The 13,818-nt window shown below is 45.3% G+C and overlaps 1 protein-coding gene across 1 annotated transcript in view; it reads left to right on the top strand.

Moving 5' to 3' along the window:
- PRIMPOL (primase and DNA directed polymerase) overlaps nt 1-13,818 on the top strand; it is a 32,960-nt gene that overhangs the window by 1,805 nt on the left and 17,337 nt on the right. Inside the window, exons 2-6 of the mRNA XM_045821220.1 lie at nt 1,769-1,845; nt 3,337-3,573; nt 5,744-5,841; nt 6,766-6,895; nt 9,305-9,452. Of these exons, the coding sequence (XP_045677176.1) occupies nt 3,394-3,573; nt 5,744-5,841; nt 6,766-6,895; nt 9,305-9,452 (556 nt within the window). The 5' untranslated portion in view covers nt 1,769-1,845; nt 3,337-3,393. The remainder of the gene's footprint in view (nt 1-1,768; nt 1,846-3,336; nt 3,574-5,743; nt 5,842-6,765; nt 6,896-9,304; nt 9,453-13,818) is intronic.

The raw sequence follows: 13,818 nt of genomic DNA, 5'->3' as shown, positions 1-13,818 counted from the left end.
GGGGTGGACTTTTAGGAAATTTAAATAGGCGTTACTTCTGTTCAAGCTGAGACAGGGGAAGTGAAGTGGGAGGGGAAATACCGAAACTCAGTCAATTCGTTTTAATTTCTGAAGGTGTTCTTCATCTGGAAAGTAAACTTATATAATAATATTTCTGTACATTACTTTTCATCGCATACTTTATTGTGGATAAGTTAGCAGTGGGAGCAATAGCGTAAATGTATGCCAAGAGGCCATAAAAGGGCTTATATTAAGAAAACATCCCCAAATACCAGAACATGCCCTGAACACTGGAGCTAGAACACATCTGTCAGGAAACACACAATACTGGTACATCTATTCTCAGGGCAGAGGGAAGAACTGGAGTTGGGCAATAAGAATTGACTTGTGATTAGAACCCCCTGCCCCCCCCCCAAACAACAACAACAAAAAACTACCCCACAACAAAGAAACCAGGAGAGCCGGGCTAGGGAGAAGCACGGCAAAGGCAGCCTTTAGATCTCCCTGCCAGCCAGTGTCATGGAGCCCGTGTCCCCTGGACCAGCTGTTTCCTGGTACCAGGCCCTCACATGTCATACCCGGGCAAGCCTGGGCATAAGTCTGGGGGAACTCAGGCTGTTTAGCATGTTCCTCTGAGTCATCTCCCCACCTCCCTTCCCACTGTCCCTTCTCCCACTGCAGTCGCCCTGGTTTACAGGAGGCTCGCCTCTTTTCTAGCCTGACCACTTTTAGTTATAAAATCCCTATCAAACATGGTTAAATAAAAGTTTCTGGTGCCGTGGTTAGAAATAAAATAATACAGCTCTTAAAGTCTACGGTTTCGAAATACAACAAATATTTTTCTTTGGAACTTGGAAACTGTTACCCAGAACAGCTATAGTCCCTATGTGAAAAGGTTTTGCTGTACAATTATATAAAAGAAAGACAGAACTCTTTCCCCAGCAGGAATTAAAAGCATTTCTGAAACGGTTCTCCCAGAGGATAGGGATGAAGAATACGAGCTTCCAAAACCGGAATGCCAAGTGCATTCCTGTTCTCCATGGCCTTGGCTTTTGTCCGTCAGCCCTCCTGCTGGAATGGACTGAGCCCCAGTTGTCTCCTGACCCTCCACCCAGCTGTTAGAATCTTCATACTGCAAATAACGAGAGGGCTTACCATCTACTGAGCTTCTCTTTCTACTGCGACGCCATGACTTTCAAGTATGCAACGCTCTCGTGGTCATACCAGTATTTTTACAAAATAAAAAAAAAACATTTCCTGCTCCGTGTCATTGAGTGTGACCACCCACGGGGCTAGGTACTGGAGCCGTAGTTCACATCTGATTGCATTCTGCGTTTATTTGCTTCACAAAGTAATCAATGGGCTCTATTAAATGTTAAATGTCGTAGAAGAAAAGTCAGTTTCGCAATTAGGTTGTCTGAACGTGGGGGATTTTTACAGTGTATGTGAAGCAGATTAAAGCGAATTGAATACTCAGAGTCTAGCAGTAAGGAGCCACATCCCTTTGTATCGAAAAATTAAAGCAGTTTTATTAAAAATTGCTCCAGCTCTTCAACACAATGAAATTGCATTCTTTTATTTGTTTCTTGATATATACTTTATAATTTCCATGTGGATTAGCTGTAACTTTGAGAGAAGAATCTTAGGTCTGTCATGTTTGAAGTTAAATTCGAAATCCATGAATAATGTCTTTTTTTTTTTCCTAACCACGTCATGACATTCCTGCCTTCTCTTAATCTTTTAAGGTGATTCCGTTCTTTTCTTCCAGGGAATATATTATTTACCCATGAGTTTGTGTTGTCGGAGAGCTTTCAGTTAAAATTCAAGAGAATATTTATCAACTTGGTAAGTACAAGTGCTGGAAAGACATTGCCAAAGGTAAATAGGAATTTTACCCTCAAATGCTTTGGTATATATTATTATTTCACTCAAAAAAAAACCACCCACGAATATATGTGTTTTTTACATAGAAACATTAGGACGTAGATAAAAGTAATGAAGAGGGAAACTCTCTCAGTTATGTATTTCTGTGTAAAAACCAGGCCAAACTTACTGGCTTAGTTTTTGGGGGTGTTTTTTCTTACAGTTCTGTGGGTTGAGTGGGCAGGGCCCACCCGAACTCACCTGGGCTGGCTCCTGCATGAGGGACTTCGGTGGTTGCATAACCCAAAATGGCTTAGCTCACATAGCTGATCGCTGGTGCTGCCTGTTAGCTGGGTGCCTTTTATCCTCTAGGAGGCTGGAGCTAACGGTGCGCCAGTTGCAAGGGAGGACTCCAAGATGGCCCAGAGCAAGGCGAAAGCACTCACTCAACCTCCGCTTCGCATCCGTGGATGTGACGTGGCCAAGCCCAGAGTCAGGGTGGGAATGGGCTCAGGTGGCCTCTCTCAAGGAGAAGAATGGCAGAGAGTTTGTGGCCTTTTTGGTCTACAATGGAAACTCCCCGCCCTGCATCCTGCCTTATAAAAACCTTTCCTTTTTCCATTGTAAATAAACCATGATCCCAAGTTGGAAAAGGATTGTCTGGCCTCCTGAACTTGGCATGGCTAATGTGAAAGCATTGCATGCAAACAAAAACATTAGTAAACAAGAGTTCAAATACAGTCCTTCATATGACTGTAAGTCATGTGGCTTACACAAGTCTCACGACTTACCCCAAAATACAGTCATTACATTAACAGACATAAGTAAAGACTTATTTATTCTTTTTTAAAGTCATACTTATGATTCCTGTCGATACCCCAAAGCAAGACTAGCCAATATTGTGATTCCCATTTGCACACTGAGTTATCCTCCCAACTAACAGTCGTGTTGAGAGGTAAGAGCAATGAGCAGAAACAGGAAAGGGCAGCTAAGAGCCGCCCTGGGGAGCCCGGAAGTGAACTCTGCACCCACAAATAATACCACAAGGGTGATGGCCAAGGTAGTAAGTAGCACCAGCTGGGGAAGGTAGCACTTGATGCAAGAAAATGGTTATAATAAAAACCACAATGACACAAAAACACATCTACATGAGGCTTTGTAATTTACACAACCTTTTCATATGTCTTATCCTATTTGTCCTCAAGGCAGCTACATAAAGTATTCAAGAAGATACTGATTTCATTGTGCAGCTGAGTAAGATTCAGGGAGCTTCATTAGCGTGTCCAAAACCATAGCACTATTAGATGGAAGAGCCAGGGTCTAAAGATTTCGAGCACCCAGTTCCGATCTCATTTACCTTAAAACTTCAGGCAAAACGTAAAAGAGAGAGCAGACTAGGAAATGAGTTCTGAAGTTTCACCAAACAAAGTACATTCTGAACAAAGATGCGGATGTCCTTGTTTGTTTTTATAGTAACTGAGATAGAGACCGTACACGGGATAGCATTCCGTCTCCCCATACTTCTGAACCATGAAGAGAAAGTGGGAAGCCAAGCGGAAGCGGATCGAAGAGCAAGCATCGTGTTTCGCGAGGAACCCGCTGCCCTCAGTGTACAGACCCAGGCTGTCCCAGCTGGGAGACCCGGCCCCCGTCTGGGAACTGTTTCCTCGGCAAGCTCAAGCTTTCAATTTTGTTAAAAGCTGTAAAGAGGTAACTTTTTCATCTCCTAAGAAATAGTTTAGAAATTTAAAATTTCTAAAAAAAAAAACAAACCTATGGTTGCTGTTTATTTCAGGCCACGTATCGACCAAAAGAATTTAATTGCAATCTTAGTATCACCTGGTTTAGGAAAAGTATCCCTTGTGAATCATTAGCCATGTAGTTTACGTGAATAGTGAAAAGGGATGATATACCTGGTGCCAGTTAGTTTTAAAACATTTAAACGAAGCAATGCTTCGAAAAGGGCGACCATATTTATGGACTGAAAAAATAATAGAATGAGTTTTTAAGAGTAAAACTAAAACAGTACTCACAGGAATACAAGGACGTGAAGGAGTGGGGTGTGAGATTTGTTAAGCATGAAATTAGGGAATGGAGAATTGAATTTGAACAAAAGGAAGTGAAAATGTGTCCAGTGTCATAGCTTAGCTTTAATAGGCTCCAGGACTTACATCACAGTGCGGAAGCCTGCGTATTCATCTTTCTTTCATCTCCTTTGGTGCTTCGGAGTCGTAGAGTGGGTTTACCTTTAACGGTTTCCGACACATCGAGCAAGTGGGGAGAAGTGCTCGCTACATGCCAGCTACACTCCCAGAGGGCGTAGTGCTCAAAAATAACCAAAAACAGATGTGCATTGCGCATCACTCGGTTTGGGGGCGCTTTGGGGAGCATAAGGACGTACAGTTGACTCTTGAGCAGGTTTGAATTGTGCGGGTTCACTCGTTCCGAGATTGTTTTTCAGTGTACCCTGTAAATATATTTTCTCCCTTTTATAATTTTCCTAATATTGTCTTTCCCTCACTTACCTTATAATTGTAAGAATACGGTACGTACTACCAGCAGCCTCAGATATGGTGCATTCGGTCCTAGACTACCATGGAAAGCGAGCGTTTCAGCGACGCTGCAGTAATCTTTCCCGGTGGTGCAGGGCCTTCCTTGCCTCTGGTTGCAAAGCACACAGCTGTGAAGGGCAACAGGAGTGCCTGTACATGAACGAAATAGGTGTTGATCGGCCGTTTTTGTTATTGGTAAGACCTCTAGTCAACAGTAGTTAAGTTTCGGGGAGTCCAAAGTTATCCAGATTTTCGACTATGTGGGGGTTGACGCCCTGACCCCGCCTTGTTCAAGGGTCAACTGTGTAGTGAAAAGATATAGGTGTGAAATGTAGCACAAATATATTGTGATTCTGATCGTCGACACTATGTACAAACTCGGAAGGGGAGCCTTCGTTGCCTGGTAAGGAGAAACTCAGATCTTATCCGAATGATTTAGGAAATGTGAGAAACACTTCTCGTGCTCATTCCGTGTAAACCAAATTCGGGTGATCGGGAATTAAAATACTGACAGATTCATAAAAGATGTGCAGAGGAGTATGATCAATGGACTTAACCAATCACCAGTCTATAGAATTTGTCGTAAGGCTTTTAATAGGGTTAAGCAACTTCGCCCTCCCTTGATTTCTCACTCATGGAAATGGAGCTTTAGTTCCCGCACAGGGTCAGCAGCTACAGTGAGCTAAGTGGGAGCAGCCCCTCAGGGACAGCAGAGTCAGTCCCTAATCTGAGCATCCCTGTACTGGAGGGAACTCTTTATGGCAGCAGACGCAGACAGTCATATCAAGTTCCACAGCGATTAACTTTAGAAAGATTGGTTTCTCATAGGAAAGACAATTTATAGTGACTTGTTCAAGTTAAGCATTTTGACACTTCCTCTAAGCTTTTAAGATTGACTTACAAATATTCCATTAAAAAAATTGGTTACCACGTGTTTTTATGTGTACTAAACAGTTTGCTAATATTAGCACATTCATTTGTAAAGTTTAGTTTTATAAATAAGTTTAATTTCATACACCAGCCAATAAAATTATAGTAGTCAAACTAGACTGATTGAAAACTGATATTTCTCTGTTTTCTTTTTAATTTGAATATTCTAATTATTTTTGCCTCGAACATATATTACTTGAGTGACTAAAAGTAAGTACAAATAACTATATTTTGATTGCCATAGGTCTAGTGGTTATTACTGTTGTTTTTAGTAATACAAATGTTCAATTTCCAGTGTTTGAAAATGTGAACAGTAAGTTCTTTATGAACATTTAATAGCTATAGTTGATTTTAGATTGTCATTTTATTGACTTTTGAATATTTTTGGTTTTGTAAAGGACGTTCACGTGTTCGCTTTGGAACACGAAGTGGGCGAAGGACAACGCATTTACCTCGTGACCACCTACGTGCAGTTTTGGTTTTATTACAAATCCCGGTGAGTGGTTTGTGAAGGACAGCCCACGGCGGTTACATTTCCTTGGTCCAGGACTGCGTCTGACAGGAAGTCGGGCTGACTTGGCCTTGACGGTTCTCAGGCACGTGAGTGATGGGTCACTGCCCCTTTGCTGTTAGGATTGAACTGTGGCGCTTCCTTGTCGTAGCCGCGTTGGAAGATCTCGCCAGGTGGTGGAAGGAAAAAATCGTGTGTTTTGAGTTTCTGTGCTGCCTCTGCCACGTGATGACACAGTTTCCTCATCGCTCTTCCGTGTTCAGATTTGGGCAGGAAACCGTGCAGACCCCGCTGAGCACAAGCCATCATTTACTTAGTGCGTCAGCACCTGTTCTTACCACCCCTTGGCACAGTCGTGCCTCTGGAAGCTGCAGAATGTACCTGCAAATGTGAGCCCTGACAGCTCTCTCAAGTCTGGTGGGGGCCAAAGGTTGTTAGCTAATGCGTAAAATACTATTTTCCCCATGAAAATGGGTCAATTAAAAATTCTCATTCGGAAGTTCATGGGATCCCAAGAATATGTAATTCTTGGATCCAGTCTGACACAGAAAGTTCTCAAACAAAATTGGCTTCATGGCGGCACCAAAAACAAACATGGAAGTGTGACACAATAGCAAATTCATCAGGGTTCCATTTCTATGACAGCAGTGAATGAATGACAGCGTGAAGGCGGACATGTTTTTCCTGTTCAGTAATGGCACAGAAGGTTATTGTCAGGTCTGTCTGTTGGAAACTCCTAACCCTGTGGTCCGTAAACCTGTGTGAGTAGTTGTCCACTCCACCTTGTCATTGCGTCACGTTTGTGTGTCATTAGAACCGTTAATGCAGCATCTGGAGATACAAGATCAAGTTCTGTGATTTAAAAGGTACACGATATAAACCTAAACAATCATCAACTACTCATTTCAGAAAAAATCTCTTGCACTGCTACGAAGTGATTCCTGAAAATGCCGTTTGCAAGCTCTATTTTGATTTGGAATTTAACAAACTCGCCAATCCAGGAGCGGATGGAAAGAAGATGGTTGCATTACTCATTGAGGTAAATGGCAGACTCGGGGTTTTTTCCTTATATCCATCTCTCTTTTTATTCTTATTCATTAAGTTAATCCGACCCATGTGGTATATAGATTCTGTGTTTCTCTTGCTCCTCCTGCTTTAAGGAGGAAGGTTTCGTTTGTGTTCATATGTTTTGTAATGTTACTATGTCCAGTAAAAAAGAGCTTTGACAAAGGTGGCAGTGGAGGACTTTTCTGTTTTACGTCCTAAGTAAAACGACTTTTACGACTCTGCTAAAGATTAGGCGAAGTAATAGCCGCACTGTAAATACCGAGTTTTTATAGCATGTTACTGTAAAAACTGGGTATTGAGATGAACTATGAGAAAACATTGATTAAAAATAGTATCTGAATTTTTGAGCTGTCGGGAATTTTGGAACTTGTTTTGTCTTGCACCATGCGATACGGTGATTTGTAAGAAATACTCGTATATATTTGATCATTCGGGTAATCAACATGTGTTTCTCACATACATCTGACCCTTGTCCCCAGTCCTTGGTTCACGGCCCCCGACCTTTGGAACTTCCTGGTGTCGAGAGCGAGAGAGCTGGTTTGTTTTGTGAAGGAGGTGGCTTTTGGAAGTACTGCTGCAGGGCCGGGAGTCGGCAAAGCGCACCTGCTGATTATGTTGGGTCTTTACATGCTTTGTTTTCAATTTATTTGAAAACTGTACGCAAATACCGTTTTTTTTTTTAAGTCATGTTATGTGAGTTTTCTTCTGGCTTTGAAGCAGAAGAAATACACATAAGTCCCTCACTCACAAAATAATAACAGCAAAAAGTTAGAGTTTTCTTAAAATAATCATTGGACCCCAAAAATAAATTTAAATGTCTCCTTGGATTACAGTTTAAGTGTATGTGTTATGGAAGTGAGGACTTATTTTATTACAGTTGTTAAAGTGTGAACAAGAGTAAACAAAGCTTAAACAAGATAGAAATTTATTTCGCATGTGGTATCTGGATGTGGCTTCATTTTACTAGAGGCTAGGCTTGTTGCTTTATTATTCCTGAGACAGTGCCCTTTTTCACATTGTTTAGGATGGCTCCTCGCCATCCCTAAGTCCGCATGGTAGTCAGCAGGAGATGGGGAAGGGGCCCCTTGCTGCCTGCCTTTTAAGGTATAACTTAGAAGTTTCCCACTTTCCTTCCTTCTGCTCACATCCCATTGGCCAGAACGTAGTCACGTGGCTGCACCTCACTGCAAGGGAGTCTGGGAAGTATGGTCTTTAATCAGGGTCCCATTTCTACAATAGCAGGAGAGAACAGATAGTGAGCTATAGCCTTGGTGGTACAGAGGAAATGGATGTCAAAATCGTCGCAAATCAGCATGAAATTGTAGCTGTGTAAGCACAACAAGTAGAGAGAAAGTTTATGGGGGGGTTGGACGTCGGTGGGGACGACTTCTCTGAGGAAGTGAGCATTTACTGAAGACAGTAGTAGGGATCCGAGAGCGTGGGGGAGTGTTGCAATGACGCCCAGGCAGCATTAATAAATACCAGTTGTCGCAGAGCTGTTAGGTATGTACGTGCCTGGCAGTCCACACACCTTTAGCCCTGGATGTTCTAGTGTCTTCGTTTTTAGTGACTTCTCTTTGCAGGTGAGAAGGCCGAGGCTTCAGGAGAAGCGGCCTGTCTCCTCGCTGCGCGGCTAATGCTTCTGAGCGGCTACGTGAGCCGGGCGCTGGGCAGACTCTTGGCCCTCACCTTCTCTTTTCCTCCTTAGCACAATCCCGAAAGCTAGGCCCTAGTATTGTCCCCCTTTGCAGTTGAGGAAGGTAAGGTCTGCACTTGACCGAGGTCACAGAGCTGTTCAGTGGCAAAGCCGGAACTCAAACCCAGATCTGTCTGACCCCAGGTCTCGGGCTCCGGACCCGAGGGAAACCAAGGGAGACTTGTTGCCTTCCTGCAGCGCAAAACTGCCTTCGACACCAGCGCCTCCTGGCTGCAGAGGCTGTTTTCTGGGAGGCAGATCTGGGCTCCAGGTGCTCGAGGAACTTTCTGAACACTAGAATGATAAACAATAGGACTAGTGACTTTGTAACTCAGGTGACATTTAAAGAGATGCTTAAAAAGAAATTATTTTTTATTGTGACTTCAGAGGAGATTAATGTGTATGTGAAATTATTCAAATTCTAAGAGGTGTTTAATCCTGAGAGCCTATGGATTTTGAATAAGTAAGACATAATTTAAATATATATAATTTGATACATAAGCAATTTAATAAAATTGTATAATAAATGTTCTGATAGTAAATCAAAATAAAATAGGAGTGAAAAATAAAATTAAATTAAAGAAAATTTAAAAATGAATTATACCAAGATATTTGAATTTTTCTCATGGGAAAATTTTCAAAGAAACTTTGAAATATTATTTATGGGGTACTTGTGTTTTTCAGCATGTTTGTAGAGCACTTCAAGAATTGTACGAGGTTAACTGTTCAGCCAAAGACGTTTTCAACTTAGATTCCAGCACTGACGCCAAGTTCAGCCGCCACCTGATATTCCAGCTCCATGATGTGGCGTTTAAAGATAACATCCACGTTGGTAAGCACGCTGCTTTTTAAACAGTCGTGGAGTTATATTAGAAGCTCATAGTCCCCTTTTCTTCGTAAGTTTTGCAAGTATTTGTTCGGTTTCATGGTTGGTAACCTTTCATAAAAAATAAAATGTGACTGCTCACATTTTTAGGGTCCTATTCACTCCTCCTAGACCGTCTTCTTGTTCTAGAACCCTTTGAGACCCATTCGCCCGCCTGCGGCGTCCCTAGGTGTAGAGGCTGGGGTGGCCGGCGTGCCCTGCTGCTGGCATCTGCGCCCGGAGGAGGAGGAGTCGGTTCGCAGTGCTCTCTCTGGTTGACGCACGAGAGGCCTGACTCAGGTCTTACCTGCGATGCCTCCGACCGACCGGGATTCCGACCTCCGCGGGAGCCTTAGCTTTCAGCGTCTGAGAGCCGGGCTTGGCGCGCAGGCCACATCCGGGCAGGCTTGTCTGCTGCTCCACATCAAGCCCGAGGGTTCGGGAGGAGCCTCCGTGTGTCAGCCTGAAAATGTACTCAGAGTACTTGTTTCGGGATCGGAAATGTAGAGTCCTGGGCGTAAAAGGAAGTCAGTCCAAAGGGAAACAAGTAGGAAGAACAGGAACACCAAAAGCTGGGATTCACGGAAGTCAAAACCCTGGGTGTTTATTGAGCAGGGCCTGAGCACATGTTCCTAAATGCAAACAGCAGCCAGGTCACCGAAGTGCAGGTAACAGGTGATCCATTTCAGAGCCACAGGCCTGACAATCGCAAGGGGCCCGGGGTGAAAGGCGTGGACCTAGTCTCCAAGGGCTGGCGCGGAAGTCAGCAACCCGGTGCACCCTGCGCCCGGGGTTCCTCGTTTCCTCCCCATTTTCCGTTCGCTCAGCTGCGCATCGACCCGACCCCCTGGGCCCTCCCAGCCCTTAGCTGTTGGTGATTGCAGAACCCGTCCTTGCCCCTCTGGCTTCTCCATCCATGACCTCGCTGGCCACCCGCTGTCATGGCTCCAGTTACCATCTCTGTGTCCATGACTGTCCGAACGTCGTCTTCAGCCACGATGACGGTTTTGACACAGACGCACGCAGTCACCGGCTGGCAACCGTCCCCACGCCGGCACCCCGGACCCCACATCCCAGACCCCACACATCCTAGACCGCACTCCTCAACTTTCCCCTTGAACTTGCTGTCTCTCCTGTGACGTGGACGTTGGTGAGTGGTGCCACCCACCGCCCAGCTACCCGAGTAGAAGTGGTGTGGTCCTTGACCTCTGTACGTCCTTCCTTCCGTTCACTTAGTCAGCTAGCGATCGGATGATCCCACCAGGGTGTCTCAGACCCTTCGAGGGTAGCTCATTGCCTTCAGGAAAACGCCTGCTCATCTTAGTGTGCACGGGAGGCCCACTGCCCCCGCCTCAGCCTCATTTCAGCAGCCGCCCCTCTTCACGCCGCCCTTGACTTAGCTCCCAGCGGGGCCCTGCGCTCTCTGGTCGTGGGCCTTTGCGGTGTTGGTGTCGCGGTCCGAACGGGCGTGCTGCCTCCAGTTCACCTGGTCTGTTGGGACTCAGGGTGGATGTCATTCCCTGAGAAGCCACTTCTCTCGAACCCAAGACTGAGGCAGGTCAGCGTGTCCTCTGGGCTTCAGGGAGCACCCGGGCTTATTGTGTCAAAGCACTTACCACTTCCTAAGGTAATTTCCTGGTTTTTGTTCTAGCCTGTCCCACCGAACGTCTGGGGGCAGGGACTGCTGCTTACTCACTATGGTATTTTTAGCGCTTGTTACACAATACCATCTTTGTCAATAATATTAATAACGTAATGGCAGAGGCAGGAACGATAAATGCAAGTAGGCATTTAAAGAACAGTTGTTGAACACATGGCTGACTACTAAGTGGGCCCTGCTGCACGGTTGGAGGCAGAGTCCTAAGCAAGATATTTCTTGGGTTCTTATTTACCCCCGGAGTCTGCTCTGCAACTCCTACCACAAGGCTAAAAATGGAGACGGGTTGCTAGGGAAGAGGGAGAATAGAATTTGCCAGATAATTAGCATTCCCTGCCACATATATCTGCTGGAAGCAGATGCATTCAAGCTGGGCTTTCAGTCAAGCTCCTCATCCAGACCAAGGCGAGAGAGGCTCTGCTGTCGGAGTAGCAGACGCAAAGGTGCAGAGGTAGGCAGCTGTGACCCTCAGGGAGCAGCAGGGGTCTGGTGTGGCCGCAGTGAGAGGCACGATCAGGTCTGATCGGTGGCCTGCTGTCTGAGGGCTCTTCCTCTGAAGTTATGCAGGGCCAGCGCCAGAAATCAGAGATGCGGAACAGTCCAGAATTTCCCCTTCGGTTCCCTGCATCGTTGTATCTCTTGGTGACATTTTAAGTTCCTACTGTTAGCCTTTCAGAAAGGGGAATTAGGGTGTGTTGGCAAAATGTAGCCATTGGGTCTGCCTGAGATACTATCCTACCAGCCTGCCAACGGACTTGAAATCTCTGTGACCAATACCTTCTTTTCGGTTATTTCCAGCAGTGGCATTGCCCCCGTGTGAATGATGCGGTGAGGGTGGCACACTGGGGAGGGGACGCAGAGGGCGGGGCAGTTAGCGCCGGGCCCCACCCACGTGAGCCTGCTGCCCAAGGTCCGAGGCCAGCGCAGCCTCCTGAGTGCTGCCTCTGTGGCTGGTTCTGCAGTCCCGGCTTCTCTTCTCCTATTGGCTGCCATCACGGAGACACAATCTTGCACTTCCAGGGAAATGCACTTTATCGTTTCATGTTCCTATTGCTTCCTTGTCCTTTGATACCTCGTGCATGATTTCTTTCCACTCAGCATTCAGCTATCTCTCCTTCCAGAGATGGCCACGTCTGTGCATCATTGCAAGGACAAAGTGCTTTTGCTTTCATTTTGATGTTTCGTGTTTTGTAAGACAGTAGATTTGTTTCTTTGAGTAGGGGAGTAATTAAGTGTAATTTGGAGGAAGACTTCTTTAAAATTTGGAACATGTGTGTGTGTCTTCTGACTTAAGGGCTCTAGCTGTCTGGTAAATAAAGTGGCACACCCAAGCTATAGATCAAAGATTAACATTTTATTTATTTTATTTTTTTTTAAGATTTTATTTATTTATTTTTGGAGAGGGAAGGGAGGGAGAAAGAGAGAGAGAGAGAGAGAAACATCAATGTGCAGTTTCTGGGGGCCGTGGCCTGCAACCCAGGCATGTGCCCTGACTGGGAATCGAACCTGTGACACTTTGGTTTGCAGCCCACGCTCAACCCCCTGAGCTATGCCAGCCAGGGCCAACATTTTAAAGATTAACATTTTAAAGATTAAAATTAAAGTTGTTTTTACAGTATTGCCTTTCTCTAGTATTGTTTACATGAAGCGGTCGAACCAGATTACTTGATTTTTATGGTATAAATAAGACAGTGGAACTTCGGTACTCGAACTTAATTTGTTTTGGAAAACTGTTCAAGAAGCGATTCTTTCGAAAACCGAATCTTTGTCTGCTGCCCGAGAGACATACGGATGTCGGCCTGAGAGGGTTGCTGGGCAGAGAGTCGAGACCCGAACTCGAGACCCAAACTCGTCGAGAACAGAGGTGTTGGAGAGCTGAGGGTTGACTGATTGTGACAATTTGAAGACGTGCCAGGTTGTCATACGGCCTGGTCTTGGTGACTGCCGGACCACTGATACTCAGAGCCCCGAGAATGAACGTTGACATATACTACATGTGTTCGATCGCTTTAGTTCTGGACCTTGCTCACGAGGCCCCAGCCCACCTCCTGAGTGGTTACAGGCCGGGCAGGAGGAGGGGGCCTTGAACTGGCGGTGGTGCCCACCAGTGCTCCCTGGCCAGCAGGCGTTGGAGGCTGGGGGTGGGGGATGAGGTGGGGGGGGAGCCTCTTTGGAGAGACTGGCTGACGCCCTGACTCAGGGAGGATGCGGTGGAGGTGCTCAGGGTCTCTGAGCATTGACTTGGAACCAAAACCTTTCTTTCTTTCTTTTTTTTTGACAAGAGTTCATTTTTTTTTTTGAAAAGGAAAAACCCTTTTATTCTTTAACCACTGATTGTGAAGATAAATTTTCGTCAGTTTATATATGAACAAGAGTTGTGGTTCTGGTGACAGGATGTGAGGCACGGTCCCATGCTGGCCACATGAGCATCTCAGATTGGCCTCGCCTCCTAGGACAGTCTGTCCACCTGCGACACCACCCTCCCCTGTCGATGGGAATTGGAAAGTACGGGGTTGCCCAAGAGGAAGGAAGGAGAGGCACACTACTGTTGGTGATAACAACTCGGTTTTAAGAACAAAAAACAGCCGCAACAGTAGGCTTCCTGTATAAGTCGTCACTTGCAGATCTGTGCCCAGATACTAAGTTGTCGTTTGGGAAAAGGAATTACTGGGTTCA

The sequence above is a fragment of the Phyllostomus hastatus genome, unplaced genomic scaffold (assembly GCF_019186645.2).
Source record: "Phyllostomus hastatus isolate PE091 unplaced genomic scaffold, TTU_PhHast_1.1 phas_scaffold_46, whole genome shotgun sequence".
Classification (NCBI taxonomy): domain Eukaryota; kingdom Metazoa; phylum Chordata; class Mammalia; order Chiroptera; family Phyllostomidae; genus Phyllostomus; species Phyllostomus hastatus.
Note: the sequence above shows the minus strand (reverse complement) of the source record. Positions and strands in the feature narration are given on the sequence as shown.